The 27,146-nt window shown below is 45.9% G+C and overlaps 1 protein-coding gene across 1 annotated transcript; it reads left to right on the top strand.

Annotated features, from left to right (window-relative positions):
* Positions 1–7,373: 7,373 nt before the first annotated feature.
* ankrd1a (ankyrin repeat domain 1a (cardiac muscle)) lies at positions 7,374–16,753 on the top strand. The gene is made up of 9 exons (XM_056292323.1): positions 7,374–7,517; positions 8,487–8,669; positions 10,860–10,985; positions 11,248–11,355; positions 12,329–12,427; positions 12,821–12,919; positions 13,971–14,069; positions 15,015–15,113; positions 16,506–16,753. The coding sequence occupies exons 1-9, from the start codon at positions 7,491–7,493 to the stop codon at positions 16,596–16,598; spliced, it is 933 nt and encodes a 310-aa protein (XP_056148298.1). The 5' UTR covers positions 7,374–7,490; the 3' UTR covers positions 16,599–16,753.
* The last annotated feature ends 10,393 nt before the right edge of the window (positions 16,754–27,146 follow it).

A 27,146-nucleotide genomic window follows, 5' to 3' on the forward strand; every position in this document is an offset into this window, starting at 1 on the left:
GGAACAACCTCTTTAGCTCCTACCACAACCTCTTTTCTAAACACAAAAAAAAACCCTCAACACACACAACCACGGGCGGCACGGCACAGGTAGCACGGTGGCCCAGTGGTTGGCACTGTCCCCTCACAGCGAGAAGGTCCTGGGTTCGAACCCCAGGGTTGGCCAACCTCGGGGGTCATCCTCTGTGTGGAGTTTGCATGTTCTCCCCGTGTCTGTGGCGGGTTTTCTGCGGGTGCTCCGGTTTCCCCCACCATCAAAAAGACATGCGTGTTAGGGGTAGCACTCTTGTGTGTGTCCCTGACCGAGGCATGGCGAGACAAACTGGAGCTGGTCCCCGGGTGCTGCACGGCGGCTGCCCACTGCTCCTAGCTACACAGCTAGGGTGGGTTAAATGCAGAGCATAATTTCCCTACGGGGATCAATGGAGTATATCAAAGTTACAAAACAAAACACACACACACACGTGCACACAAATAACTTTCTGCTTGTGTTCGAGTCCATTGTCGTTTGTGAAGCATAATGATAAACCCGTTGATTAAAAGTCTCTCAAGTCATTTTCAACATTTGAAAACAAAACACGTGGTTCACATTTTGGGAAAACGGGAAAAACAGAGAAGTTACTTAAAAAAAACACTCCCTTTTCACTGTCCCACCAAACTTTTGGAGAGTAACGTGGGGGTTTGTGTCACCTGTCGTCTTGTAACACCAATTCTAACGGCATGTCCGTCTAACCTTCCTGTCGTGTGCTCCTATGAGCCATTAATAACCAGCGTGTCGGGAGAAATGACACCAAGTCTGCTGAATGCTTGCAATTCCTCTCTCATATCCAATCCTCAAGGTCACCATGCTAAACACTTCCCTCTCATAATCTCTTTTAATTGTGAACAGCAGAGCAGCCAAATGGTCAGACACCTTTCTTTACACACAATGTCAAAGGTTTAATCCCCCCCCCCCCCTCAAAAAAAATTGACTGTCTTGTCATATTGTCCTTGAGAATTATGACAAGACGATAACAGCCATTTGATATATGTGTTGGCTACATGTAAATGAGATGCAAGTTACAAGGTCGCAATCTAAAATAGTTCTCATTTATAATCTATTTAATTCACAAGGCCACCACTCAGCGGGTTTAGGGATATAAACAGACTGAGTAACAAACCTGACTGACACGTGATTACCAAGCAAAGGTGATTCCTGGGCTTTGCACGTGGTGCGCAAGGATTTAAAGGCTAGAGAAGAAGGAATTTTTTTACTTTCAATGTTTCTTGAAAATGACTGTCATTGTTAACCTCTTTAGCCAATGCAAAACTCCTTCGTTATGCTGGCTGATGTCAATAAAGTGTGACGCTGCTTTTTACATTATGGCCGTAGTTCAGATCAAGTTATTCAAAATCAACAAAGGGCCACAAGAAGAGGAAAATGTATACGTTTTGAACATTAAGGAGTATATGTTACTAAATATAAAAAATATATACCGATCAGCCAAAATATTATAACCACTGACAGGTAAGTGAATAATATTGATTATCTCATTACAGTGGCATCTGTCAAGGGGTGGGGTATATTAGGCAGCAGATGAGCAGTCAGTTCTTGAGGTTGATGTGTTGGAAGCAGGAATAATGGGCAAGCATAGGGAGCTGAGTGATTTTGACAAGGGCCAAATTGTGATGGCTAGACGACTGGGTCAGAGCATCTGCAAAACGGCAGGTCTTGTGGGATGTTCCCGATATGAAGTGATCAGTACCAAAAGTGGTCCAAGGAAGGACAACCGGTGTACCGGCAACAGGGTCATGGGTGCCCAAGGCTCATTGGTGCGCATGGGAAGGGGAAGCTAGCCCGTCTGATCTGACCCCACAGAAGAGCTACTGTAGCTCAAATTGCTGAAAAAGTTAATGCTGGCTATGATAGACAGGTGTCAGGACACACAGTGCATCACAGCTTGCTGCGTATGGGGCTGCATAGCCGCAGACTAGTCAGAGTGCCCATGATGACCCCATCCACTGCCAAACGCACCTACAAAGGGCGTGTGAGCATCAGAACTGGACCATGGAGCAATGGAAGAAGGTGGCCTGGTCTGATGGATCACATTTTCTTTCACATCATGTGGCCGGCCGGGTGCATGTGTGTCATTTACCTGGGGAAGAGATGGCACCAGGATGCAATATGGGGAGAAGGCAAGCCGGCAGAGTCAGCGTGATGCTCTGGCCAATGTTCTGCTGGGAAACCCTGGGTCCTGACATTCATGTGGATGTTACTTTGACACGTGCCACCTACCTAAACATTGTTACAGACCAGGTACACCCCTTCATGGCAGCGCTATTCCCTGATGGCAGTGGCCTCTTTCAGCAGGATATTGTGCCCTGCCACTGCACACATTGTTCAGGAATGGTTTGAGGATCATGACAAAGAGTTCAAGGTGTTGCCTTGGCCTCCAAATTCCCAAGATCTCAGTCCAATCGAGCATCTGCAGGATGTGCTGGAAAAACAAGTCCGATTCATGGAGGCCCCACCTCATAACATACAGGACTTAAAGGATCTATTGCTAATGTCTTGGTGCCAGATACCAGAGGACACCTTCAGAGGTCTTGTAGAGTTCATGCCTCGATGGGTCAGAGCCAGTGGCGGCTGGCCAGTACAGGGTGCTGGGGCACTGCCCCCTTCAAATATCAAGACGAAAATCTACTTAAACATGTTAGATATAATTTAGTTCCATCCATCCACCCATTATCCAAACCACTTATCCTGCTGTCAGGATCACGGGGATGCTGGAGCCTATCCCAGCAGTCATTGGGCAGCAGGCAGGGAGATACCCTGGACAGGCCACCAGGCCATCACAGGGCTGTATAATGCACATAATTATGAAATAAAAGTGTTTTGCAGTCTGTGAGCACCTGTCAGCAGCCATTAAATACTGGTTCCAAATGGTATTTGGTTGATTTCTGTCTGAATACATATACTTCCTGGGTGAGGGGTGCTCACCAAATGATACCTTATGTAAGCCCTAAAACTTTTGGCAAGCAGGTGACCTGAGGCTGCTGTCTAATTGGTTTCTTCAGAATTTCCATGGGGCGCAGTTCTGTGCGCCCCAGACACTCCCACTTTTATTGGCAGCGAATTGGTCATTGTTTTAATGTTTTTTGATCTAATGTGATTGGACAGTTCTCGTGACTGTCAATCATGTTCACACCCACCACCACACCTCGTCTCCACTGTCAATCATCCAATGTCTACGAACCCTGATAAAATCTATAGGCTACATTGACCTTCTTAATAACGTTTGTGACTGTGTGGACATTAAAGCAGCTGTAAGGTGTGCTGCACCAAGGTAAATTGCGCCCCCCCCCCAACATTTTTTTAGCACCAGTCGCCATTGGTCAGAGCTGTTTTGGCGGCACAAGGGGGGCCTACACAATATTAGGCGGGTGGTCGTAATGTTTTGGCTAAACAGTGTATGTTAGTGATTGTGTCAGGAATGGCATCCGACGTAAAATTTTGCCAAATCTTTATGCGGATTGACAAAACCGCCATCGGTACTGTACCCTCACAGGGTACCGCTGGAAAGTATCAAATTTGCGGTGGCGACCCCTGGGAAACAGGGAACAAGCCGAAAGAAGAAGAAGGAGTGTACATACAGTGAGTCCGGAAAGTATTCACACCCCTTCACTTTCCCCCCATTTTGTTATGTTACAGCCTTATTCCAAAATGGATTAAATTCCTTTTTTTCTCATCAATCTACACACAATACCCCATAATGACGAAGTGAAAAAGGTTTTGTAGAAATTTTTGCAAATTTATTAAAAATAAAAAACTGAAATATTGCATGTACATAAGTATTCACACCCTTTGCTATGACACTCAAAATTGAGCTCAGGTTCATCCTGTTTCCACTGATCATCCTTGAGATGTTTCTACATCTTGATTGGAGTCCACCTGTAGTAAATTCAATTGATTGGACATGAGTTGGAAAGGCACACACCTGTCTATATAAGGTCCCACTGTTGACAGTGCATGTCAGAGCAGAAACCAAGCCATGAAGTCAAAGGAATTGTCTGTGGACCTCCGAGACAGGATTGTATCGAGGTACAGATCTGGGGAAGGGTAAAAAAAACTGTCTACAGCTTTGAAGGTCCCGAAGAGCACAGTGGTCTCCATCATTCATAAATGGAAGAAGTTTGGATCCACCAGGACTCTTCCTAGAGGTGGCTGCCCAGCCAAACTGAGCAATCGGGGGAGAGGGGCCTTGGTCAGGGAGGTGACCAAGAACCCGATGGTCCCTCTGACAGAGCTCCAGCGTTCCTCTGTGGAGATGGGAGAACCTTCCAGAAGGATAACCATCTCTGCAGCACTCCACCAATCAGGCCTTTAGAGTGGCCAGACGGAAGCCTCTGCTCAGTAAAAGGCACATGACAGCCCGCTTGGAGTTTGCCAGAAAGCACCTAAAGGACTCTCAGACCATGAGAAACAAGATTCTCTGGTCTGATTAAACCAAGATTGAACTCTTTGGCCTGAATGCCAAACATCACATCTGGAGGAAACCAGGCACCTCTCATCACCTTGCTAATACCATCCCTACAGTGAAGCATGGTGGTGGCAGCATCATGCTGTGGGGATGTTCTTCAGCGGCAGGAACTGGGAGACTAGTCAGGATCGAGGGAAAGATGAATGGAGCAAAGTACAGAGAGATCCTTGATGAAAACCTGCTCCAGAGCGCTCAGGACCTCAGACTGGGGCGAAGGTTTACCTTTCAACACGACAACGACCCTAAGAACACAGCAAAGACAACGAAAGAGTGGCTTCGGGACAAGCCTGTGAATGTCCTTGAGTGGCCCAGACTTGAACCCCATTGAACATCTCTGGAAAGACCTGAAAATAGCTGTGCAGCAACGCTCCCCATCTAACCTTACAGAGCTCGAGAGGATCTGCAGAGAAGAATGGGAGAAATACCCCAAATATAGGTGTGCCAAGCTGGTAGCTTCATACCCAAGAAGACTTGAGGCTGTAATCGCTGCCAAGGGTGCCTCAACCAAGTACTGAGTAAAGGGTGTGAATACTTATGCACATGCAATATTTCAGTTTTTTATTTTTAATAAATTTGCAAAAATTTCTTTCTACAAAACCTTTTTCGCTTTGTGTGTAAATTGATGAGAAAAAAATGAATTTAATCCATTTTTGAATAAGGCTGTAACATAACAAAATGTGGGGAAAGTGAAGGGGTGTGAATACTTTCCAGATGCACTGTATATGTCTTAGGCTACCCCCTTTAAAATCACCAGTGTTGCTAAGTGATGTTTAACCTGAAAAGACGAAAGACCAGCGCTTCATTTTGTTTGTTTTTCTTCATCGCCATCAACAGCGTTATCATCCTCCTCATTGTGTGCAATTAGACTTAATTCATAGTTTTTGCTCTGTTTTTAGTTCTGTAATACTTATTGTTATATTCTTGTTTTGATTTTAACTTTGAATCTTGCCATATTAATCGTTTGCGTCAGTGAACTGAGTTTGTTGTGTTATATGCAGCTTTTTTAAGACTCGTGTTTTGGAAATGTAAAATACCAACAGTCACAAACCCTTTAAGTGAACGATAACAACAACAACAATAATAATAACAACTAAATTGTGCATCTCCTCCCGTGTTTTACCTAATGCCCACTTAAATGGGCCGTAGACCATGAATTAAATTACCGTATTTCCCGGACTACAAGGAGCACTGGAGTACAAGTCGCACTCAGCAAAAACACAAAAACAAAACACAAAAACAAACAAACAAAAAACGTGTGGGGGGGGGTAGACATAGGTTGCTTCGGTGTATAAGTCGCATGGTGGTACAGTAGCGATGCGCGGGGTCAGGGATTTTTAATAGCTGCTGCACCCACCGGCTAAAATATGAGCTAATTAACCAGCCAAACCCGCAGACGTCCAATGTAGCCTAGGCTACGGCAAAGTGAGCAGTGCTGCACTATTTGGTTTTGGGGCTGTTTGCCCAGCATGACACACTGGCGGTACACTGATGCATAGCCTCCTAAATAAGCTGACGAATTGTTCCAACTGGTGTTCTCTACTGTTGAATGGCAGCAAAAGAAGTAACTTAAAGACATGAACTGTCTCTCTCTGTCTCTCTCTCGCGCACGCGCACGTACGCGCGCATGCGCGCGCGCACACACACACACACACACACACACACACACACACAAAAGCTTCTTTCTGACCAAAAAAATTGAGTTTTGGTGGTGTAAACAAAAGCTACGGGTACCACTTAGAGGGGAAAAAACTCGTAGGTGAAGCGTCAACACTCTAAAACACACGCAGTGACCAAACCCACAACTGATGATGAAGCTGCTTGCGTGCCGTCGTGTGTGTGTGTGTGTGTGTGTGTTTGAGAGAGAGAGAGAGAGAGAGAGAGCGAGAGAGAGAGAGAGAGAGAGAGAGAGAGAGAGAGAGAGAGAGAGAGAGAGATGGGGGGGGCGAGAAGGTGGGCTAGTCGTGCACAGCCTAGCCTATTGCAGGCAATGTGTCTGTAAGTTATTTATAACTTGCTCGGAACACTGCCTTGTCACTTTTTGACCCGCCTGCCCGAATACGTGGTATTTTCTAGTAAGTTTACCCGAACCCGCGCGTCACTATAGTACAGTATTATCAATTGAGTCACCAGATTAAACAGTGCCCTCTAGTGGCCTTAGTTGAAATGCAGTGTATTCGTCCCACAAAATTGTATAAATCGCTTTGGAATATAAGTCGCAGGACCGCCCAGACAATAAAAAAAAAAACTGCGATTTATAGTCCGGGAAATACGGTAAGCATGCGCAGGGGGAAAGACTAAATATTGACTTCTGTTTGACAGACATTTGCAGCCTCAGTTGTCAGAATCTGTCAACATATATCCTGCCAGTACACGTGGTACGTTAGTGATCAAGAAGCCCTAAGGTGCCCAAAACGCGGTGCCTCGCGGCGACCGGGAAGCGAAGACCACCTGACGTGACGTCGCGCGCCATCAGTGGACCACTCACCTTGAACGTTTCAGATGCGCGTGCGGTGACATCATGGCATTCCGCAGGGAGATGCCCGGCGTGCCTCGACGCCTCATATAGGGCAGAGGTGGTACCCGGGGTGTGTGTGTGTGGGAGGGGGGCACCGGAGGGGTGGGGTTGGTGGTGGTGGTGGAGTGGTTGGTTGGTGGTAGGAGGTGGTGGGGGGTGGTGGGGGTGTGAAGTTGTGAGGTCAAGAGATGAGCGCTCACCATGACACATGGCACATGAGCAACAGGTTATTTGATCGCACTCGAGTGACGTAGCTTCTATATTTTCAACAGCGCTTCTTTGGCTCTATATATAAAGTCAGGAAGGCTCCGGCAGCCTGCAGAGCTGACAGACAGGCAGTTAGGTAGACGAGACAGACAGGCAGACGCTGACCATCACCAAGCCCTTACTCAGCCACTGGACTCGAACAGACCCACAGGCACCGGCATCTACACTTCAACCGGATCAGACTACAAGATGGGACTCCTGAGTGTCGAGGAGCTGGTGAGTTCTACATCTCAAGTAGAACCTATATGCCAGTGGTTTTTCTTCTTCTTCTTGTATTTGTAGCATTTAAAAAGCTAGACCGGAACATTTTTCCCTGTTTGAAACTCGGTGACACGGTAGAGGAGGATTCACAAGTGGAGATACTGACACATGATTTAGACTCGGATTGCTTGTCTTTGCCTCATATGCATGTCTCATACATACATAGTCATTAAGCTTGCAAGACAGTGGCCTACGGTAGATGATCAGGATGTCGAGATAGATAGATAGATAGATAGATAGATAGATAGATAGATAGATAGATAGATAGATAGATAGATAGATAGATAGATAGATAGATAGATAGATAGATAGATAGGTGGATAGATAGATAGATAGATAGATAGATAGATAGATAGATAGATAGATAGATAGATAGATAGATAGATAGATAGATAGATAGATAGGTAGATAGGTAGGTAGGTAGGTAGGTAGATAGATAGATAGATAGATAGATAGATAGATAGATAGATAGATAGATAGATAGATAGATAGATAGATAGATAGATAGATAGATTACATCTTAAAGAAATGTCAGTGAAACAGACTTGATGTATGTGATAAATATTTCTTCATGCAAGTCTACAATACATTTTCCTACCCTTTTAATTGATAAACCTTTACATTTAACCGACGTGTAATGTTTGGACTAGATGGCGGACGCAGAAGACTCTGGGGAGCTTGTTCGCCCGGCAGCCCGTTAGAGTCCCGGTGTAACGTTGTGTTGTGGTAGCGTGCTGGTCGCTGGTCCGTCAGCAGTCTGGCCAGGCAGCAACACGTGGCTCCGCAGACGCTGGTCGCCCTGCTTGGAGCCGCAGGAAACTCGGGAGTGGACCTGCTCTCCGAGTTGAGGAAGATGAGGAAGATGAGGGATAGAAAATGTTTTATTTATGTATCTATTTGTGCTCCGCTTGCCCTTCCCTTTAGGTGACCAGTAAGAAGTGTGACGACAGCGACGCGGTTGACTTTCAAGGAGGGATCTATGAGGCAGCTGTCAATCAAGAGAAGCAGGATGACCGCGGGTCCCGCGGGGAGCTGGTGGGCGGGGCTCTGTTGGCGCACAGCGGCGGCGGCCGCGGGCAGGAGGAAGTCAGCGTCGCCGCTCTCAACGTAAGACCCCGAGTGACGCCAGCAGCCTGCAGAATTAGCTTTAAGACGGATCCCGTTTAAAGTCTCTGCTACAGGGACAGGCCACTCGCCCTGCGCCCCTAGCGTCCAAATCTGGTAGCACAGTTTTGTGGAGAAAAGCGAGAGAACGAGCCTTTCGGGGGAATTTTTCTTTTTTCTTTTTTTTTGTTGCATTAAAGCAAAGTTGAGGATCACATTTTACACTCACTTGTGTGTTTTGAGCCAGATGAAAAAAGCGGATCATACTTTAGTTTTTTTTTTGATAAAACGTGAGTTTCTTTCGACTTTCTTCTTTCAAATACATTACTTTGCCCATGCGCATTTGCGAATATCAAATTAATTGTGAGCTATTATGACGTATGAAACTAATGAGCAGCACTTTTAGCCAGTGAATGCTAATTAGCCCTACTGCAGGCGAGGACACGTGGGAGCACGAACCTCCTGGGAAAAAACAAGACATACACCCTATTTATAGATGGCCTGTTCATTCCAAGAGATCTCTAGACATCCGATGTTGTACAGATGTAGGAAAAATAATCCCGTCATTAGCCAAGTAAGTGTAAACTACTAATAAGACACGTTAGCCCCGAGCTAAAGGGTCTGACCCCTTAGCCGAGCGGTTAGTGATGTCGCCTTGTGGTGCAGTACACCCCGTATCGAATCCCGCACCGGGCGAGAAAATAACCGGTCACATTGGTGGCAGCGGTGGGATCCGGAAGTGTGCAGATCCTCACGAGTCTCTTCGGAGCGCGGGAATAACAAAGCGCGAGGACGCGCTTCCGGGGAGGGTGACGACTATAAACTACTAATAAGACACGTTAGCCCCTAGCTAACGGGTCTGACCCCTTTAGCCGAGCGGTTAGTGGCGTCGCCTTGTGGCGCAGCACACCCCGTATCGAATCCCGCACCGGGCAACAAAATAACCGGTTACACAAGTCTCACGCTGATAAGAAGTGTGATGTGCTGTGTGGCTCACACCGACCACAAAGAGCAAGCAGAGGTTTCTGTCTCTCGCTAATGGTCTCCAGTGGCTGGTGTCTGCAGGCTCTGGGGAGAGCTGCTAACGCTTGTTTTAAACGCCCGGTTGGAGAGACAGGCAACGCCAAGTCTGTCTGTCTCTCCAATGGCTGGCCCATTATTGCTTAAGCTGCACACTCGGGGCGTTCCCCCGGCCAACAGAGGACGTCCCTGCAAATGTGCAGATTACAAAAGCGAGGCGCTGTGGTTCAGCTCGTGTTCACGCCTCCCTCTCTTTATACCCTTTGTGGTCGTGTAAAATGCTCTTAGTTGCTCATTCTACTTTGCACAAAAGTGGATACAGTTACACAGTGAGTGGTTTCATCTGTTTTATAGACCTGCCCTTTCAGTGGCCATGCCTAAACACATTTGGCTTTAATTCACTTCGTCTCAGTTTGGTTGAATTAAGGGGACAAAATAGAAAACAGAAGCAAACAGTGTGGCTGAAATACTGCAAATCATATCCACTGACGGTAAAAAACATCCGTTATTGAGAGTCGGTGGATGGGATTACATTCATACATGCTACTGGGGTCCCTTCACCTGCAGCTGAAATATAATATCTGTATAGCTAGCGTACATTATTAGACTGCACAGATTTCATTTAAAGCAGGCTGGTTTGGAAAAAGTCATTTCATTTTAAAACGGTGTCCTATGACCGATCCCACAAACCCTCTGCTCCGCACTCCCACCCAGTGGCGACTGCGTAGTACTGCGGCTGTATGAGTTGGCGTTTAGCTGCTCTCAGCTGTGGGCAGTTCATTAAAGAAAGCTGGTCTCCTACTACATGACTGTCACAAAGGACATTGTTCTGAGGGCTGATAGGTGATGGAGAGAAAACTATTTCCATCACGTAAAAGACTAAATCCATTTAAATCAGCTCAGTCAAGTCACACTGTTGTGCTGAAGGCATGCAAGTGATGAAGTCACTTACATGCTGTCCCCAGGCTTTGGTTAAACATACTAACAGATTAATAGGCTGATTCTTCCATCTTAAGAACACTGAGCTATCAAGTTTTTTGTTTTTGTTTTTGTTTTTGTTTTTGTTTTTCCAAATCTTAATGGATAGTTGACAAGCAGCTGTTTGGTAAAAACTAAAGGAAGCTACACATTTTAGGGTGTATTCTTGTTAACCTGTCCCCTCTCACTGTCCAGATGGACAAGAGCGGCAGGCTGAAGCTGGAGACGGTGGACGACCTGTTTAACATTCTCCAGCTGAAGAAGAGGAGGAGGGAGAGGAAGGCCCCGGCGCATAAGAAGCAGCCTGAGCCAGAAGTTATTGTAAGGCCACCGTCTTTAGCTTTCGTTTTCTCTCTCTTGTTCTAACAGCTTTTTTTATGTGGCTTTTGATAAGTGCTGCATGAATGTGGCTCATTGACTCTTTTTTCTATCTATCTGACCCTCCATCCATCCATCCATCCATCCATCCATCTCTGTAAATTCCTTTCTCTTTCTATCACCGCGTCTGCGTGTCTGTCTTTCCACCATCTACCTCTTTGACCCCGGCTGTAATTGTTCCCTTGCGTCTGTCTCTTCCACCCAGCCTGAGCTTGTGGAGGAGGAGACGTTCCTCACAGCAGTCATGGAGAACAAACCGGCCGTGGTGGATAAGTACCTGGCAGACGGCGGAGACCCCAACGTCGCTGACCACGTGAGTGCCGAACAACAGAACCGCTTACTGAGACGAACCGGAAAACAGAAAAGTCAGGGAAAATGAAAAACACATTATTGGATGGGCTACATACTCGTTGACTGTCCGCCACACCGCATCCTCTTGGATTGTTGGCCTTTCGTAAGGTCAGACAGAGCTCCGATGGGGGAACAAAACAGTTGAAAATGGTATCTTTGTAAGACAATGTGTCACAGAGAGGGACTGGTAAGTGTGCCAGAAAATTCGACGTAGCCCCGCAAAATACCCCAGCGACACCGGTGTATTTTCACTGATGTGAGAACTGTGTGCACTTTTTCTGACACAATCTATCCTGAAAATAACTCTATGCCTCTGTTAGCATAACTGTAACATAACTAACGTAGCATAACTGTAGAGTTTTATATATATATATATATTCTCTGCACCATTGCACTTTATCATCTCTTGTTTCACCTGTATGTAGTCAACCCTTGTGTACATATCTGAAGATTGTTGTGTTGTAGTGTTGTTATTCTATGTTAAGCACACAGAGAGAGCCACGAAACCGCAGTCAAATTCCATGTGTGTGCAAACCTACATGGCCAATAAGCATGATTCTGATTGAGATACCTCCCATATACCCCCCCTTCACACCCACACACCACCACCACACACACTGCTGGTCTGAGATCAGATTCCACCGGAACATCTATTCCGCTATCTTCCCTACTGTGTTCCTCTCAAACATCCTGTAGGTGTTTGACACGTGTGGCCTGCAGCCTCGTGTCTCATCACAGCATCAGGACAACTGCTGTGTCTTCCCCTCTCTCTTCGCACCATTCAGTTTTTCCTGCCCTTCACTGTCCCGTACAACACAGGGCAAAAACAATACAAATCGCATAAAAGAAAACACCTCAATAAGCAATCCAAAAAAAAGATGTTGAGAAATATATAAAAAAAACACACACAAACTAAAGTGAGCTTCATTTACCAGTTTCAGAGAACGGCGCTGCACAAAGCCTCCTTCAAAGGGAACGTGGAGATCATCAGCAGGCTGCTGGAGGCGGGGGCCGCCATCGAGCGCAAAGACAAGGTAAGAGGCCCTCAGAAACGTGAGGGGGAAAAAAGATGATCAAGCCCGTCGGAGCAGTTTAGTCCACCACTTGGGAGGTTTTACAGGACGTGTACCCCTAAAGAGTGGACTCTGTAGCCAGTCAGACTTCTGCCAGCTGTTCGTTCAGCCTATTCAGCTGCCCGACAGGACGCCGGTTCGCTCACATTTAACTGCCACCGTTTCTCTTTTTTATTTGCTCCCCCCCTCTTTCTTTTATTAAGACGGGCTCTTCTTTCTTACTCTCATCCTTGCTTTCTTTCCACTAGGGAGCTACACAAACAACTGCATGCATGCAAGCGCACACAAACACCCCCGAACGATATTTTATTGTTGTTTTGTGTGTGTGTGTGTGTGTGTGTGTGTGTGTTTTAGCTGGAGGCCACAGCGGTCCACTGGGCCTGTAGAGGAGGAAGTTTGCCAGCCCTGGAGTTCCTCCTCAACCAGGGGGCCAGTTTCACCTCCAAAGACAAGGTACACACACATTTACCGAGCTTCATTGACTCGGCAAACACACATTTATTTAGCTCCAGATACGAGGCAAACACATTACCCAGCTTCATAGAAAAGACGTATAAACAAAGCGTTCAAGCATGCGCACATGTGCACACACACACACACACACACACACACACACACACACACACACACACACACACACACACACGTAATACAACTCTAGAACAAAGGTACACACATGGATCCACAAGTATAGTATCCAAAAGTCCAAAGACATGTAGGTCAGGTGAATTGGCCATGCTAAATTGTCCCTAGGTGTGTGTTTGTGTGTGTGTGTGTGTGTGTGTGTGTGTGTGTGTGTGTGTGTGTGTCAGACCTGTGTTGGTCTGGCGGCCTGTCCAGGGTGTCTCCCTGCCTGCCGCCCAATGCCTGCTGGGATAAGCTGCGGTATCTCTGCGACCCTGAGTAAGGATAAGCGGTTTGGATAATGGATGGGTGGATGTTTCTAAGATTATTTCTTTCTTGTTCCTCTTAAAATCAAATCAAATCAAATCAATTTCATTTGTATAGCCCGTTATCACAAATTACAAATTTGCGTCAGTGGGCTTTACAGCAACGCAACATCCTGTCCTTAGACCCTCTCACCAGATAAGGGACAACTCCCTAAAAAAAAACCCCTCTTTAACAGGGAGGAAACCTCAGGGAGAGCAACAGAGGAGGGATCTCTCTCCCGAGACTGACAACACGCAATAGATGTTGTGTTTACGCAATTTACACAGTACAGCACAATGCAACTTCTTCAACAACTTGAACAAAGTGTTAAAGGCCCTTGAGTTCTGGTCGTCAGCACATAAGAAAGAGAAAACCTACAGACTTGGTTCGGTCTTACCTTGACTCCACTGATATAAAATCCAAAAGAGTTTCTCCCCCAGAGGTGATGAGTTTGGAGTAAACCCACTTTTCATTTGCATATTTTTCTCCGGACGGTTAACCTGCGTTGGTACAAACGTGGAAGATCTTTACTCTTACGTGCTTCTGTGCCGTCTCCTGTCCTCTCCCCTCACAGCTGCGCAGCACTCCGCTCCACGTGGCAGTCAGGACAGGCCACTACGAATGTGCCGAGCACCTCATCCACTGTGGCGCGGATGTCAACGCCAAAGACAGAGTAAGGAGCCGGGGGTCATCTGCACAGTCTTAGAGCATCCTCTGCACAGTTACCACTGATTAGTGCAGGAACAAGTCGGGGGGAAAAGGGTAAAGCATGCCTGTCTAATACGGACCCACACCGGCACAGTGTTCTTGGACAACCGGTGAGACTTCATCAGCAGTTCAGTAGACAAATACATCATGCAGGTTCATGTTGGGTGTAGCTATTATGGAATTTTGGCCTCTTTTTATACTAGACCAGAAGACTAAATAGCTAAATGAGTCTTTCTGATGGAGGTTCTTCAAGTGAAGTGGTAAAAAAAGTCTCACCAATCATGCAAGAGCACAGTGGAACTGTTCTGTATTAGATATATGTGTCATCCATAAAGTTAAAAGTCAGGTTGCCTAACAGAGTTACTGGGGTTTACCTTGCTGCAAAATTATCTCTAGCTTAATATAAAACTACCACCGAGGACTCCGCTGCAAAAGCAAAAGCGTTATTTTGCATTGGGCGGCACGGTGGCCCAGTTGTTAGCGCTGTCGCCTCACAGCAAGAAGGCCATGGGTTTGAACCCTGGGGTTGTCCAGCCTTAGGGGTCATCCCAGGTCATCCTCTGTGTGGAGTTTGCATGTTCTCCCCGTGTCTGCGGTGGGTTTTCTCCGGGTGCTCCGGTTTACCCCACCGTCAAAAAGAAACATGCATGGCAGGGTTTATACTCCTGTCTGTGCCCCTGACCGAAGCAATGGGAAAAGAGCTGGATTTGGTCCCCGGGCGCAGCATGAAGGCGGCAGCCCACTGCTCCTAGCGACACAGATCACAGCTGGGTTGGGTTAATTTACAGTAACTGAATTTCCCCAAGGGGATTAAATAAATGAAACTTAATTAATTAACACCCAGCAGCCTCGGGGAGTTGGTCAGAGGCAAAAACTAGATGTTGAATTTGTTTTGTTTGCCCAACTGCAGGATGGGGACACACCCATGCACGATGCTGTGAGAATAAACAGATTCAAGATGATCAAGCTGTTGATGCTATATGGGGCCAGTCTCACCACCAAGAACTGCGTAAGTAGAACCATACCATAACAAATGGAAAACAATACAGGCTGATTTGGTTGATGATTTTACAAGAGGGATGATGAAGATTCAAGTCAAGGAAACCAGGATTATGGGAAAATTAGTGTATTTAACTCTTTGACGTGGAGCCATCATGACTCTTGGACATTTTTTAAACAGGGGCCACAAAGGGGCCATAATTTGCATTGAAGGACCAAACGGGTATCTTACAGTTATACTTGTTTTTTTTCTTGTACAGAGCTCCTTTTGTAGCACTGTACAAGCAGTATATAACAATGATAAACAGAAAGTCTAGACTTACATTTTAAAGCAATCGTTATGGAACCAAAACTCCTTAATTTTTCCTTAAAATGACGTTTCCATGAAACGTTTTAATGACTTTTGCATGTGGAGTGAGCGAGAATTCAAAGGTAAAAACCGTAGAATGATCCAATTGTCCACATACTTCCATCAGTTGGGAGTTAATGCAGCCGTTAAGGGGACGTTCAGAGGTTTTTACTCAGGGTGTTTCACACCTGGCTCATTTGGAGCAGTTGTTTCAAAACCGGGGAGCGTCTCCCCCAAATGCTCGGTTCGTTTGGCACAGCAATTGCACTCGGGACGCGGGACAAAACAAACAGGCCGAGATTGCCGAGAAAGGATGGTCTCGGCTTGCTTCCAGTCGAACCCTGGAGCGGTTTTGTTCGCAGTGAGAGCACAGTCCAACCCAACGGACCAAAACAAGCTTACCGGATGCATCTTCGGAATAGAAATTGCTGGGTGAACGACACCGTACGCCTCATTTAAAGTGTGGCCACGCGGCTGCTTTGAGCGAGAAAATCTGTTTTTTTCTGACATCCAGGGGGAATATGCACAATTCGATCAACCCCCTCCAAAATGCCTATGTCATATGGGGGCCTCAAAGATGCCCACAATGTATGTGACGTAGCTGACACAGGTGGGGTCCAGCACTTTAGACCAATAAAATATGTGCCAGGTGGAAAGGCGACGGGGCAGCGTTGGCCGACTAAACTGTCTGGGTAGACTTGCGAGAAGCTGGGGCGAGATGATGTACTACAACACTGTTACCTTCTGTCTTACCCGCACCTCCGTCACTGTCCTCTACATCTACACCCCTTTACATCTGTATGTGAGTTGGCGGAGACAGGCTAAAGGCGAGTGCTTACTCTTTAAGGGGTTTGGTTAGGGATGGTGTCAAGCACATCCAAACCAAAAGCAGAAGGTTGCTAAAACAGAGATGTTACTGATTGACATATTTGAAGTTAATTCTGAATCAAACGAGTGAACTGTCCTCTTTGATGAGGGATAACACCATACATTAAGCAGAATTAGTGCAGAATTAAAGTTTGTGCTTTTCTTTTCTTTTTTTAACTGATATAGGATGGGAAGACCCCAATGGAGACGCTCTATTCCTGGCAGAGTGGAGCCAAAAGCATCCTGTGTAACTTCAGTGAGGAGAAGTCCGTCCAGTAGAAAACAACAGAGTCCAGTGGACGCACGATTCAGTGAATATTCAGTAGAAATTCTTGTTGTTTTGGGGAGAAAACATTCATAGCCAAATATATTGGCACCACCCTTACGGTTGTGTGAAGTGCCGGGTTAAAAAAACAAACAAAAAAAAAAAACACCTGAAGAGAGAGAAAATCCAGTTAAGGGAAAAGTCTTGTATTCGATATGTTTTCAGATGCTCGAACGTGTCCGAATGGGTTGTCCTGCTGTACGTTCACACTGAGGATAGTAATACTGGCCAGCTTAGAGAAGAATTTCAATCTTTATTTATTTACTTTTGGGGGATGTTTTGCAGAGTATGCAGCCTCCTTTTGAGCATCATTCTTCTTTAGATTCATAGTTATCCATGTTCACACACTGGAGCTTGGCCAATAATAAGCCAAATGATAAGAATGATGTTATACTTCATCCAGACTCTAGGGAACTTAACACCTGGCCAATAGGAAGCTCCACTGGAGCAGTTGGATGCTTTGGAGGATGCTGACAGTTGTTTCTGCCAGGGAAGTGTTAATCCCCCCTCCACAGCCTGGCAAATAATTTGAACCACCAACTACTCTGTCTGCTTCCCTCAACCCTTAAGGCTTCTGGCAATTCATAGATATTAGAAACCGTCGAAAACATCGACCACATCTTGTGTCAAGACAGCCAGAAGAGAATCTTGCAGAAAAGCAGCAGGTGTTCTTGGGAAAGAATTGACAGCTTGTTGATTGATGTGAAATCCTAATCAGTCATTAACAATATCATTAGCAATGTGACATTGTGATTAGAATCATTAGATTTGTTTATCACCAGATATTGCTGTGCAATATCTTCGATGAAAAATTTGCATTTTTTTGTTGTTGTTGTTGTTTTGAAGCTGAGTTGAAGTCAGCAACACATTGACTTATTTATTGATTATTGATCAAAACTGATTCAAAGGTTTTATTGATTGTTTTATCACCACAGAGGCTTGTGAAGTAGAAGAGTTATTGGTCATGTAGTTTCTTTGTTGGTTTGATGAACTGGTGGGCCGGAATGTCATTGGCAGACTTTTAATGATAATTCATCAAATATTAAATTGACATGAAGTGTTAATATGCTTGCTGTGACTTATGGGCACTCCATTTTGATCCATACTGAACAAGCTGATTGCAGAGGAAAGTGACCAGGTGGATTTTAGATAATCCAGCGAGGTCTGTTTATGGTGCCACAGAGTTTTCACAGCTGGAATGCTAGAGAGATAATAATAATGCTGCTTTGTCCCAGTGGATAATGTGTTTTTACACTGTAACTTTAACTTTATACAGGGCTCAAATGCATCTTCTCAGAATAGCAAATACTAAAGGTCAACACCCTCTTGCACTCCATGGTCCAGCACTGCCACAGTGTAAGCACAGTCCTCTACTGTCGGGACACTCTGTTAGAGTAGCCGGGGGTTAAACAACCTGCTTACGGGCATGTTAATTAAAGGCCTCTTGTCCGAGCTACAGGCCAACACTGTTCAAACCCCCGAGCAGCTGAAATCCAAACTGGCATTCCCTTTACCGAGGGGAGACAAAGTCTGATTTCAAAACGAGGAAGCTTCTGGAATTCGCTCATCACTGCAAGGTTCTAGTAGAATGCATAGAGAATCAGAGAGGGGTGTCGGATGAAAGGGCGGATAAGCTACGTTTGGTTCAGAGCATGTTTAAAACAAAGGGAGGTTTATGTGGTTAGAAAAAAATTAAATATTATCAAATGAAGACTATTTTTTTTACATTGTTTATTTATATGTACATATTGTTGGTTATTTATGGGTTGTTTCAATAAAACCTGCTTTGAGGGCAAGTGCCTTCTTTGTGAAGTGAAACCTACCTTGTGAAGTGCCTTTTTGGACTTAGTTATTCAAAGACCACATGAAACGGCATGCAGTGCACACGATGCTCCCGTGATGTGATGCATTTCCAAAATGAATGGACGAGAAGGGGGGGGGTCTAACAAGGGCTTGGGTGGTCTATGGCAAGCGGTTTTAACATTTAAAGTGTAATGTCTTGCTGCATGCTCAATAATCCAGGCAAGAAAATCACATAAAGTTGAATTAGCTCATCTGGACAACATGTTTGTTGAGAGAGAAACATTCCATCACTCATCTCAGTGACCTCTTCAGTCTCAACTGACTGCAGGTGCCCCCACCCTTATAAACAATACAGTGGCATAACGACTGAAACCAACGATCGGTTTCATATACAAACTGCCATGACCATTAACTAGAGTTTCAATGGCCAAGTGTACTATTCACAGAGGGCTGGGGAATGTTTGCAATCACAGCATTGTAAGATCACAACAGATGTACTCTTGCCACCCCCCCCCCACCTCACTTCAGATTCAGACAACTTTATTTATCTCAGAAGGGCAATTCAGTTTTACAATCTACCCAGACCATACACAAACCCACAGACAAGAGGCAATCAGCAGTATGTCAGACAACAGACAGATCAGTACATGGGCAAGAGATGCACACTGTCACCCTCGTGTGGCCATGCATGCAGACTCACATGATGACCAGATGGAGGATAAAAATTCACATAAGTAAAAAAACTGTATAAATAAATAAATAAAGCATCCTAAGATGTATTGCATTTTACATTCCAGTGCAACATTCCGTGAACGTACAGGCCCACAAGCCATGTGAAAAACAAACAAGGTAGTGTAACGTACATGAATAAGTAGCCACGTTAGCCCTTGGCTAGCGGGTCGGACCCTTTAGTCGACTGGTTAACGTTGTCGCCTGTGGTGCAGGAGATACGGGTTGGCGTCCTGGCTGTGGCGGTCCCAGAAAGTTTCCCCTAATTCGCTACAACGTGTCTGTTACACTACCCCCCCCCCCCTTTGGGAAGCGCGCTTCAGCATATCAGCTCCCTCTGGGCCTCACGCAGTTCCGTTGACCTCACGGTCGCACCATCCGACTGCTGACACCCATGTAGCGAATTGGGGGGGGGCAGCCTGGGCTACACTATTGTAGCGAATTCGGGGGGGGACAACGCAACCACAGGAACTGCCGCGGCAGGGAAGCGAACCCGTATCGCCCGCACCGCAGGAGACATCGCTAACCGCTAGACTAAGGGGGCAGACCCGCCTGTCAGCGGCCAGCGTGTCTTCTTATCCACACACGTTACACTACCCCCCTCCTTAGGGAAGCGCGTCCCCGCGCTTAAGCATATCAACTCCTTCACGCCTCAAGGCGCATGCGCTTCCGATGGCCTTACGGTAACTCCATCCCACTTCTGACACCAATGTAGCGAATTTGGGGGAAAACGCAACCACAGGAACTGCCGCGGCCGGGACGCGAACCCGTATCGCCCGCACCGCAGGAGGCATCGCTAACCGCTAGACTAAAGGGTCAGACCCGCCGGCCAGCGGCCAGCGTGTCTTCTTATCCACGCACGTTACACTATATTGCTCTGCTTGTGCCGGGGGACCCGATCCTTGAGGTGGACCAATTTCTGGTGCAGCCGTGTTTTGGGGTTGAAAAGCAACGGAGGCGCAATGTTTGGAAAATACGCGTCTCAACTGTTCCAAAACTCCCGCCACAATACAGAATCACCACTGGTTTACGCTTAGGCAGCTGTGGTCCTTCTCCTCTCTTCGATTGGCTGGCGCACGTCAGGCACCTCAGCTTAACCCTAACCCGGTGAAGTGAGCCCCCCCCCCCGCCCTCCCGCGGCGTGACCCGACGCCCCCCGCGCCCCGCCTGGCGCGGACCGGTGCGTCGCCGCCCCGAGGATTGCGCAGGCGCTGTGAGTCGCTCCAAGAAAAATTGTGCATAACTTTTCGTACGCGATCACACGCACCGTCCATAAGGATACGTTGTGTCAGCTCGGCGGTGCAGCGGCCTGGCGACTCCTGGTTTGTGCTCCAGTGGATGATGAGAGTCCAACCTTAAGTACTGATCAGTATGTGTTGGTTTACGGTAAACATCAACAATCAAATGTCCCCCATCATCAATTGCAATTTCACAGTCTAAGAAGGCCAATCTGCCATTTTTCACCTCCTCCCTGGTGAACTTGACGTGGTTGTCCACAGACTTAATGTGGTCGATGAAATGCTGAGAAGCCAAAGAGGAGCAGATCCAACAGAGACTCGCGTCGCGTCTAGATGAGACCACTTCCCAAAGCGTGACTGAGTTCACGGGGAAGGCTCGTCTAACACAACTTGGAAAGTCGAAAACCAGGCAGCAAAAGAGGTCCAATCTACTTGCTGCATGCCAGAGACATCGACAGACAACGGATGGTGCCCTCAACGGCAGACAGACAGATGACAGATGGACGCCAGACACCTTCTCTCTCTCTCTCTCTCTCTCTCTCTCTCTCTCTCTCTCTCTCTCTCTCTCTCTCTCTCTCTCTCTCTCTCTCTCTCTCTCTCTCTCTCTCTCTCTCTCTAACACACACACAAGAAGGAACGTAAGCAGCTTTATCATCAATTTGCGATCATGGTTTTGGTCACTGCATGTGTTTTACAGTGTTGAGGCTTCACCTACGACCCCCCCCCAAGTGTTATCCGTAGCTTTTGCTTAATTAATTAAATTTCCTTTATCCGATGCAAGGGTCTAAAGACAGGATGTGCTGTTGCTGTAAAGCCCCTTGAGGCCAATTTGTGATATTGGGCTACACAAATGAAATTGATTTGTTTGACTTTATTCATGCCCTTGGGGAAATTCAGTTACTGTAAATTAACCCATCCTAGCTGTGATCTGTGTCGCTAGGAGCAGTGGGCTGCCGCCTTCATGCTGCGCCTGGGGACCAACTCCAGCTCTTTTCCCATTGCCTTGATCAGGGACAGAGACAGGGCGTATAAACCCTCACGTGTATGTTTCTTTTGATGGTGGGGGAAACCCCACCATCAAACCCCACCGCATGACCCACCCAGCTCTGTGCCCTAGGTTTTCTTTTCTGTATGTCGTCTCTGTCTAGTGTCTGGTCTTTTATTTTGAAAGTCTCACCTCTCCTCTCGTTTCAGAAACTTCACTTCCTGCCCCAGTGTCTGCGTCCTCCTGCATGACTACTTTCCCCGCCCTGACTGGATTCGTCTGTGCCTTGTTTCCTCTAGTTTATTTAGTCTCTGTGCTCCCCTCCCTCTGTGCCAGTTCGTTTGGTGCCTAGTGTCAAGTCGTGCCAGCTTTTCTCTAGTGTTTGGATTTCTTGTGTATGTCTTTGCTCTGCCCGAACCCTGCTTTTCAGTAAAGATTACTTTTGAACTCCGACCTCGTCTCTTGTGTCGTCAGTTGTGGATCTAGAGATTTTTTTCCTGGGGTGGCAAAGGGGTGGCAAGACTGTGTCCCAGAGGTGGCAGCTGCCACCCCATGCCACCCTGTAGATCCGCCCCTGTGTGTCGTGCTCTTGAGTCCTCTGCCTAGTGGGTGTCACACCGCAATACACGCACACACGTGCAGACGGGGGGGTGCTGCGGGTGCTCAAGCACCCGCCCCTTTGCCCCCTAATGCCCAAAGTGCCCTTTTGTCAAGGCAACATTTTTTTTAATTGTTTTATTTAAAAAAGTAATAATTGTGAAGTCCTGCCCAATCTATTGTAACCGGTTATTTACTTGTCCGGTGTGGGATTCGACACGAGGTGTACTGCACCACAAGGCGACATCACTAACCGCTCGACTAAAGGGTCAGACCCGTTAGCTAGGGGCTAACGTGTTTTATTAGTAGTTTACAGTCGTCACCCTCCCCGGGAGCGCGCCCTCGCGCTTTTTTATTCCCGCGCTTCGAAGAGACTTCTGAGGATCTGCACACTTCCGGATCCCGCCGCTGCCACCAATGTAAGCGGTTATTTTCTTGCCCGGTGCGGGATTCGATATGGAGTGTACTGCACCACAAGGCGACATCACTAACCGCTCGACTAAAGGGTCAGACCCGTTAGCTAGGGGCTAACGGGTCTTATTAGTAGTTTACACTATTAGTAAAATTAATGAATAATAATTTAGCCGTAAATAAAATTACCCACATGATGACCTTTCACCTGTCGACTTTACCTGACCTCATCCGATGTGCCCTCACGCCAGAGGTACGAGGCAAGCAATGGACTACCTTTGCTCACACTGCGCAGACAGACGGCATATTTGATTCAGCAGTATACCTTCAATACCGCCGGTAAGTGGGGTTTGCAGCAGTGTGCTTGTTGTTGGATGTATTTTACAAGAACGAGGTGAAGAGAGCATGCAAAGTTTATATAGCTGTGTGTAGCCTGTAGAAGTGACGTTAGCTGCTGGCTAACAGTGGTTAACAGTGTAAGTCAAGAGAGGTCACCTGCGCACTAGATGACTGGCTAATGTGTCTAGCTAGCTAGGTGATTACATTTTAAGAAGCTATTATGTTCTTATTTAAAAAAGAGCACAACAGGTAAGAATAACACATGTACCATTTGTTTACAGTGTAAAGGTATTCAATTTTAGACAACAACAATAATTATAAAATTACTATATTGCAATGTATCAGTTATTTATTGTTTTGTATCATTACTTAAGGTGGATTTATTATTGATTTGGTGCAAGAGTAGTAGTGATGGTTAAAAGAATAGATTAATGCTGAAATGGTAAATTGTGCTTTGTTCCAAGATGGACAGCGAGTGGAAAGTGATAGGTCATACGAGGAGATGGAGACAGAGGGTTGAGAGAAAGAGGAAGACATTGAGGCCCAAGTGACAGAAAGGGTGCAGGGAACAGCAAGCCAGGAGACAGAGGCAGGAGAGAAAGAGAGGGACATTGAGGCCCAAGCAACAGAAAGACTGCAGGAAGAAGCAAGTCAGGAGACAGGCTGGAGAGAAACGTGTCATGAAAGAAGAAATTCAAGAGAGCAAAATCTTTTCAATACTTATGGATGAAACGACGGATGTGTTCCACACTGAACAGGTTTCCTTTGTTTTGAGGTGTGTACACAACATGAAAATAAAGGAGTGATTCATTCAGTTGTGCAATGTGCATTCAACAAGCAGAGATGCTCTTGAAAATCTTGTGATGGCTCTACTGGAAGAAAATGACCTGAAAATAGAAAACATCTGGGGTCAAGGCTATGATGGGGCTGCGAACATGAATGGGCACTACAAGGGACTGTAGTCCAGAATCCTAAGGCAAAATCCGAAGGCCTTGTATGTGCGCTGTCAGGCACACTGCCTTAATCTGGTGTTAGTAGAAAGTGCAAAGCCAAACATCTGTTTTGTCAACTTTTTCAATCTAGTTGAAAAACTTCACACTGTTATGGCCAACTCATCAAAATGACACTCTGCATTTATCGAAATGCAGAAGAGGAAGCACCCCAATCAGCATCCACCGGAGCTGCAGAAGCTGGGCCTGCAGAGAAGGTGCACTTAAAACTCTGGCGAAGGGCCTGTAGATAACTTCGCTACAGATGTGCAAACAAATTCACATTATTGTAACTTTGTATCAAAGGCAGCTAAGAATAGCGTGGCAAACGAGCTGGTATGCTAAACACTGGAGAAATATCCCGACTGAGTTATATTTCTACTGAAGCTACAAAGGTATATTTTTATCCTAAAACAAGGAAATATAGCAGTGCAGAGCACTTAATGTAGTAACAGTACATACCGGCGATGCAACCAAAGACATAAGGGGAGGAGTGGCTGGTTAACACTGACGTGCAGCAGAGCAGAAAACGTCTATTCCCTGAATGTATTTTCTTTTTTTCTTTTTTTTGGGGGGGGGGGTTTACCCCCCTTTTCTCCCCAATTGTATCCGGCCATTTACCTTTCTATCCACTCTTCCGAACCATCCCGGTCGATGTTCCACTCCCTCTGCCGATCCAGGAGCAAATTTTAATTATAGTTTCAAGGAGGCCCTGAAACCCCCCCCGCCCCAGTGGCTCATGAGAACACACATTGTGTTCATACTCCTCAGGGAAAAGTTGCTGTTTAAACAGATTAAATATAATTTTAGTAAATCAACATTATTTCAAAATTTAACCCTAAATGTCTTAACATAAATTTACAATTAACTATTTATAACTGTCTGTTTTACTAGCTTTGAATAGCTGTCTATTTTAGTAGAACAAAGTGGAGTGTATACATAGTCACTTAAGTCCTATGGTCTAGTCCAGTGGTTCTCAACCTTTTTGGGGTCCTGGACCCCCTGCGTATTTTTGATCTACCCTGAGGACCCCTCCACCTGATCTTGGGGGAGGGGGGTTGCAATTTGATAGAAACAGTAGAAACTGCATTTTAAATTGCATTATAGCATTTATTCACTCTTTGGGGCAAAAATAAGAGCTTTCAGTTGTAACTTAGATATAGTTAACAAAACAGAATTCTTATGCAGTAACTTTCAGATATATGTAACAAAACAGAATATGTATTCAGTAACTTTCAGATATATGTAACAAAACAGAATTCTTATGCAGTAACTTTTAACAATGCAAACGGGAGCGAGATCTCTTATTAAAATACAATAAATTACACTTGTGAAACAGATGTAATTAGAGAAAAAAGTCCTGTTACCCTTTCTAGTTTAGGTAGATAAAGGTCTCAGTCACATTTGAGTAAAATAATCCTATTTCTATAAACGTCATAGGATCTTTTTTTAAAAGATATTTTATTTTCACGGACCCCTTGCAATTAAACCACGGACCAGTAGGGGTCCGCGGACCCCCGGTTGAGAAACACTGCTCTAGTCCCATGTACCTGAGAGAAATCTCCTTTATTTTCCTTATAAAATCATGCCTCAATACAAAAATGGCTAACGCATGGTCAGACTGTAACTATATTTATAATAACTTGTGTTTAACAGTGAGTTACGCTTAGGCACCTAACCTCAAGATGCTCCAGTATCTCCAGATTATCTTGTTTCTCGCAAATATGACACCACTTAATTGGCACAGCTTCATCCTCTCTCTCTTCCTCGCTAACCTCTCGTTGCTTTAGTGGTCTACCTTTAATGGTATGAAAGTATAAATATTAGACATGGTATCAGTTGATCCAAACTCTATACCAACATATGAATGAAGGTAACGTATAAACTGACTTAGCTACTGTCGGCACTGTAGTCACGCCAACATCATTGGACGATAATTCACGAGAGCTAGCATAGCTAGCGTAGCTCGCCTAATGATGTTGCCATGACTACAGTGCTGATAGTAGCTAGAATAGACTGCGTTGGTAATAGCTGATGTAAAACGTATGTCTTCTCTATTCCTGTTACGTTATACAAAAACATATTCATATAACATTATCAGTTCACAAACAGTAAGGCCTTAACGCTTGCAAAAATCGTATTCGTGTAACTATACGTTAACAAAAGTGAATGTATTAACGCCTGCTTACCTTATGCTCATCTCCTCAGGCTCTCTTGACAAGAGCGAGCAGCAACGTTTCAACGGCCAGTCAGGCAGCGCTTCATCCCGCGCCACTCACCGGCCAATCAGGCAGCGCTTCGTCCCGCGCCACTCACCGGCCAATCAGGCAGCGCTTCGTCCCGCGCCACTCACCGGCCAATCAGGTAGTGCTTCTTTTATGAATGTTAATGAGTCTCCCCCTGCTATCCTGCATTGCGGAAATTTGCATCCGGGGAGGGCCGCAGACTACCACGTCTCCTCTGATACATGTGGAGTCGCCAGCCGCTTCCTTTCACCTGAGAGTGAGGAGTTTCCCCAGGAAGACGTAGCGCGAGGGAGGATCACGTTATCCCCCCCCCCCCCAGTTCCTCCTCCTCCCCAAACAGGCGCCCCGACCGACCAGAGGAGGCGCTAGTGCAGCGACCAGGACACATACCCACATTATGCTGTATCAGACAGCATAAAATCAAATTAAAGCAGGGTAGACGACAAAAAGTTAACACAACAGATAAGTATAAAATCACCATCTGCACAAAACTCACCGAAGTGTGGCTCAGAGTGAATATGCCAGTTTGAAAAGGTGTGTTTTGTGATGGGATCTGAAGGTTGAAAGAGGGTCAGTTTTGCGAAAGTGGTGTGGGAGAGCGTTCCACGGGTGGGGGGGGGGGATGACTGAAGACCCCATGGTAGTCAGGCAGGCCGATGGTGAAGTGTGCATGGCGGGTCAGTTTCTGTCTCAAAGAATTTACCAACCGCTGTTCTGCCAACGAGTTTATGGCGTATAGATTATGACTAATTGATGACTTAATTGATTATGACTGACTATTGCAAACTGTTCTCTTCTCTCGCATGTCTTTTCTCTCTCTCTGAATGACGTCTTCTCCTGTCTCCTTTTCTGTGTGTGAATGGTGTCATGTGACAGTGGTCACCACCTGGCTGCAGCTTTGCATTCCTCTCATCACATTTTCTTTTTATATATCTTATAAATCCATATCATTTTTGTTTTTCTGTGTTTTTTGTTGTTTAACATGGTGATGCTGGTTGCGTGGCTGGGGTCCTGGGCTGTTCTGGTGGCATCTGGACACCGTTTGGCATCCCGTGCATCATATTCTTCATAAATTTTATAATTCCATGATATAATTCTGTTATCCTCTCTCAATATTGTATTGTGTAAACTGTGTAAACACAACAGCCATTGCACGTTGTCCATC

Source organism: Lampris incognitus, chromosome 13 (genome assembly GCF_029633865.1).
Source record: "Lampris incognitus isolate fLamInc1 chromosome 13, fLamInc1.hap2, whole genome shotgun sequence".
Taxonomy (NCBI): domain Eukaryota; kingdom Metazoa; phylum Chordata; class Actinopteri; order Lampriformes; family Lampridae; genus Lampris; species Lampris incognitus.

What these genes read in the sequence shown, in the direction of transcription:
- ankrd1a (XM_056292323.1), top strand. Translation starts at nt 7,491, where the DNA reads ATGGGACTCCTGAGTGTCGAGGAGCTG. An exon ending in CCATCGAGCGCAAAGACAAG is followed by an intron (nt 12,428 to 12,820) that starts GTAAGAGGCCCT and finishes TGTGTGTTTTAG; the next exon opens with CTGGAGGCCACAGCGGTCCA. An exon ending in GTCTCACCACCAAGAACTGC is followed by an intron (nt 15,114 to 16,505) that starts GTAAGTAGAACC and finishes TAACTGATATAG; the next exon opens with GATGGGAAGACCCCAATGGA.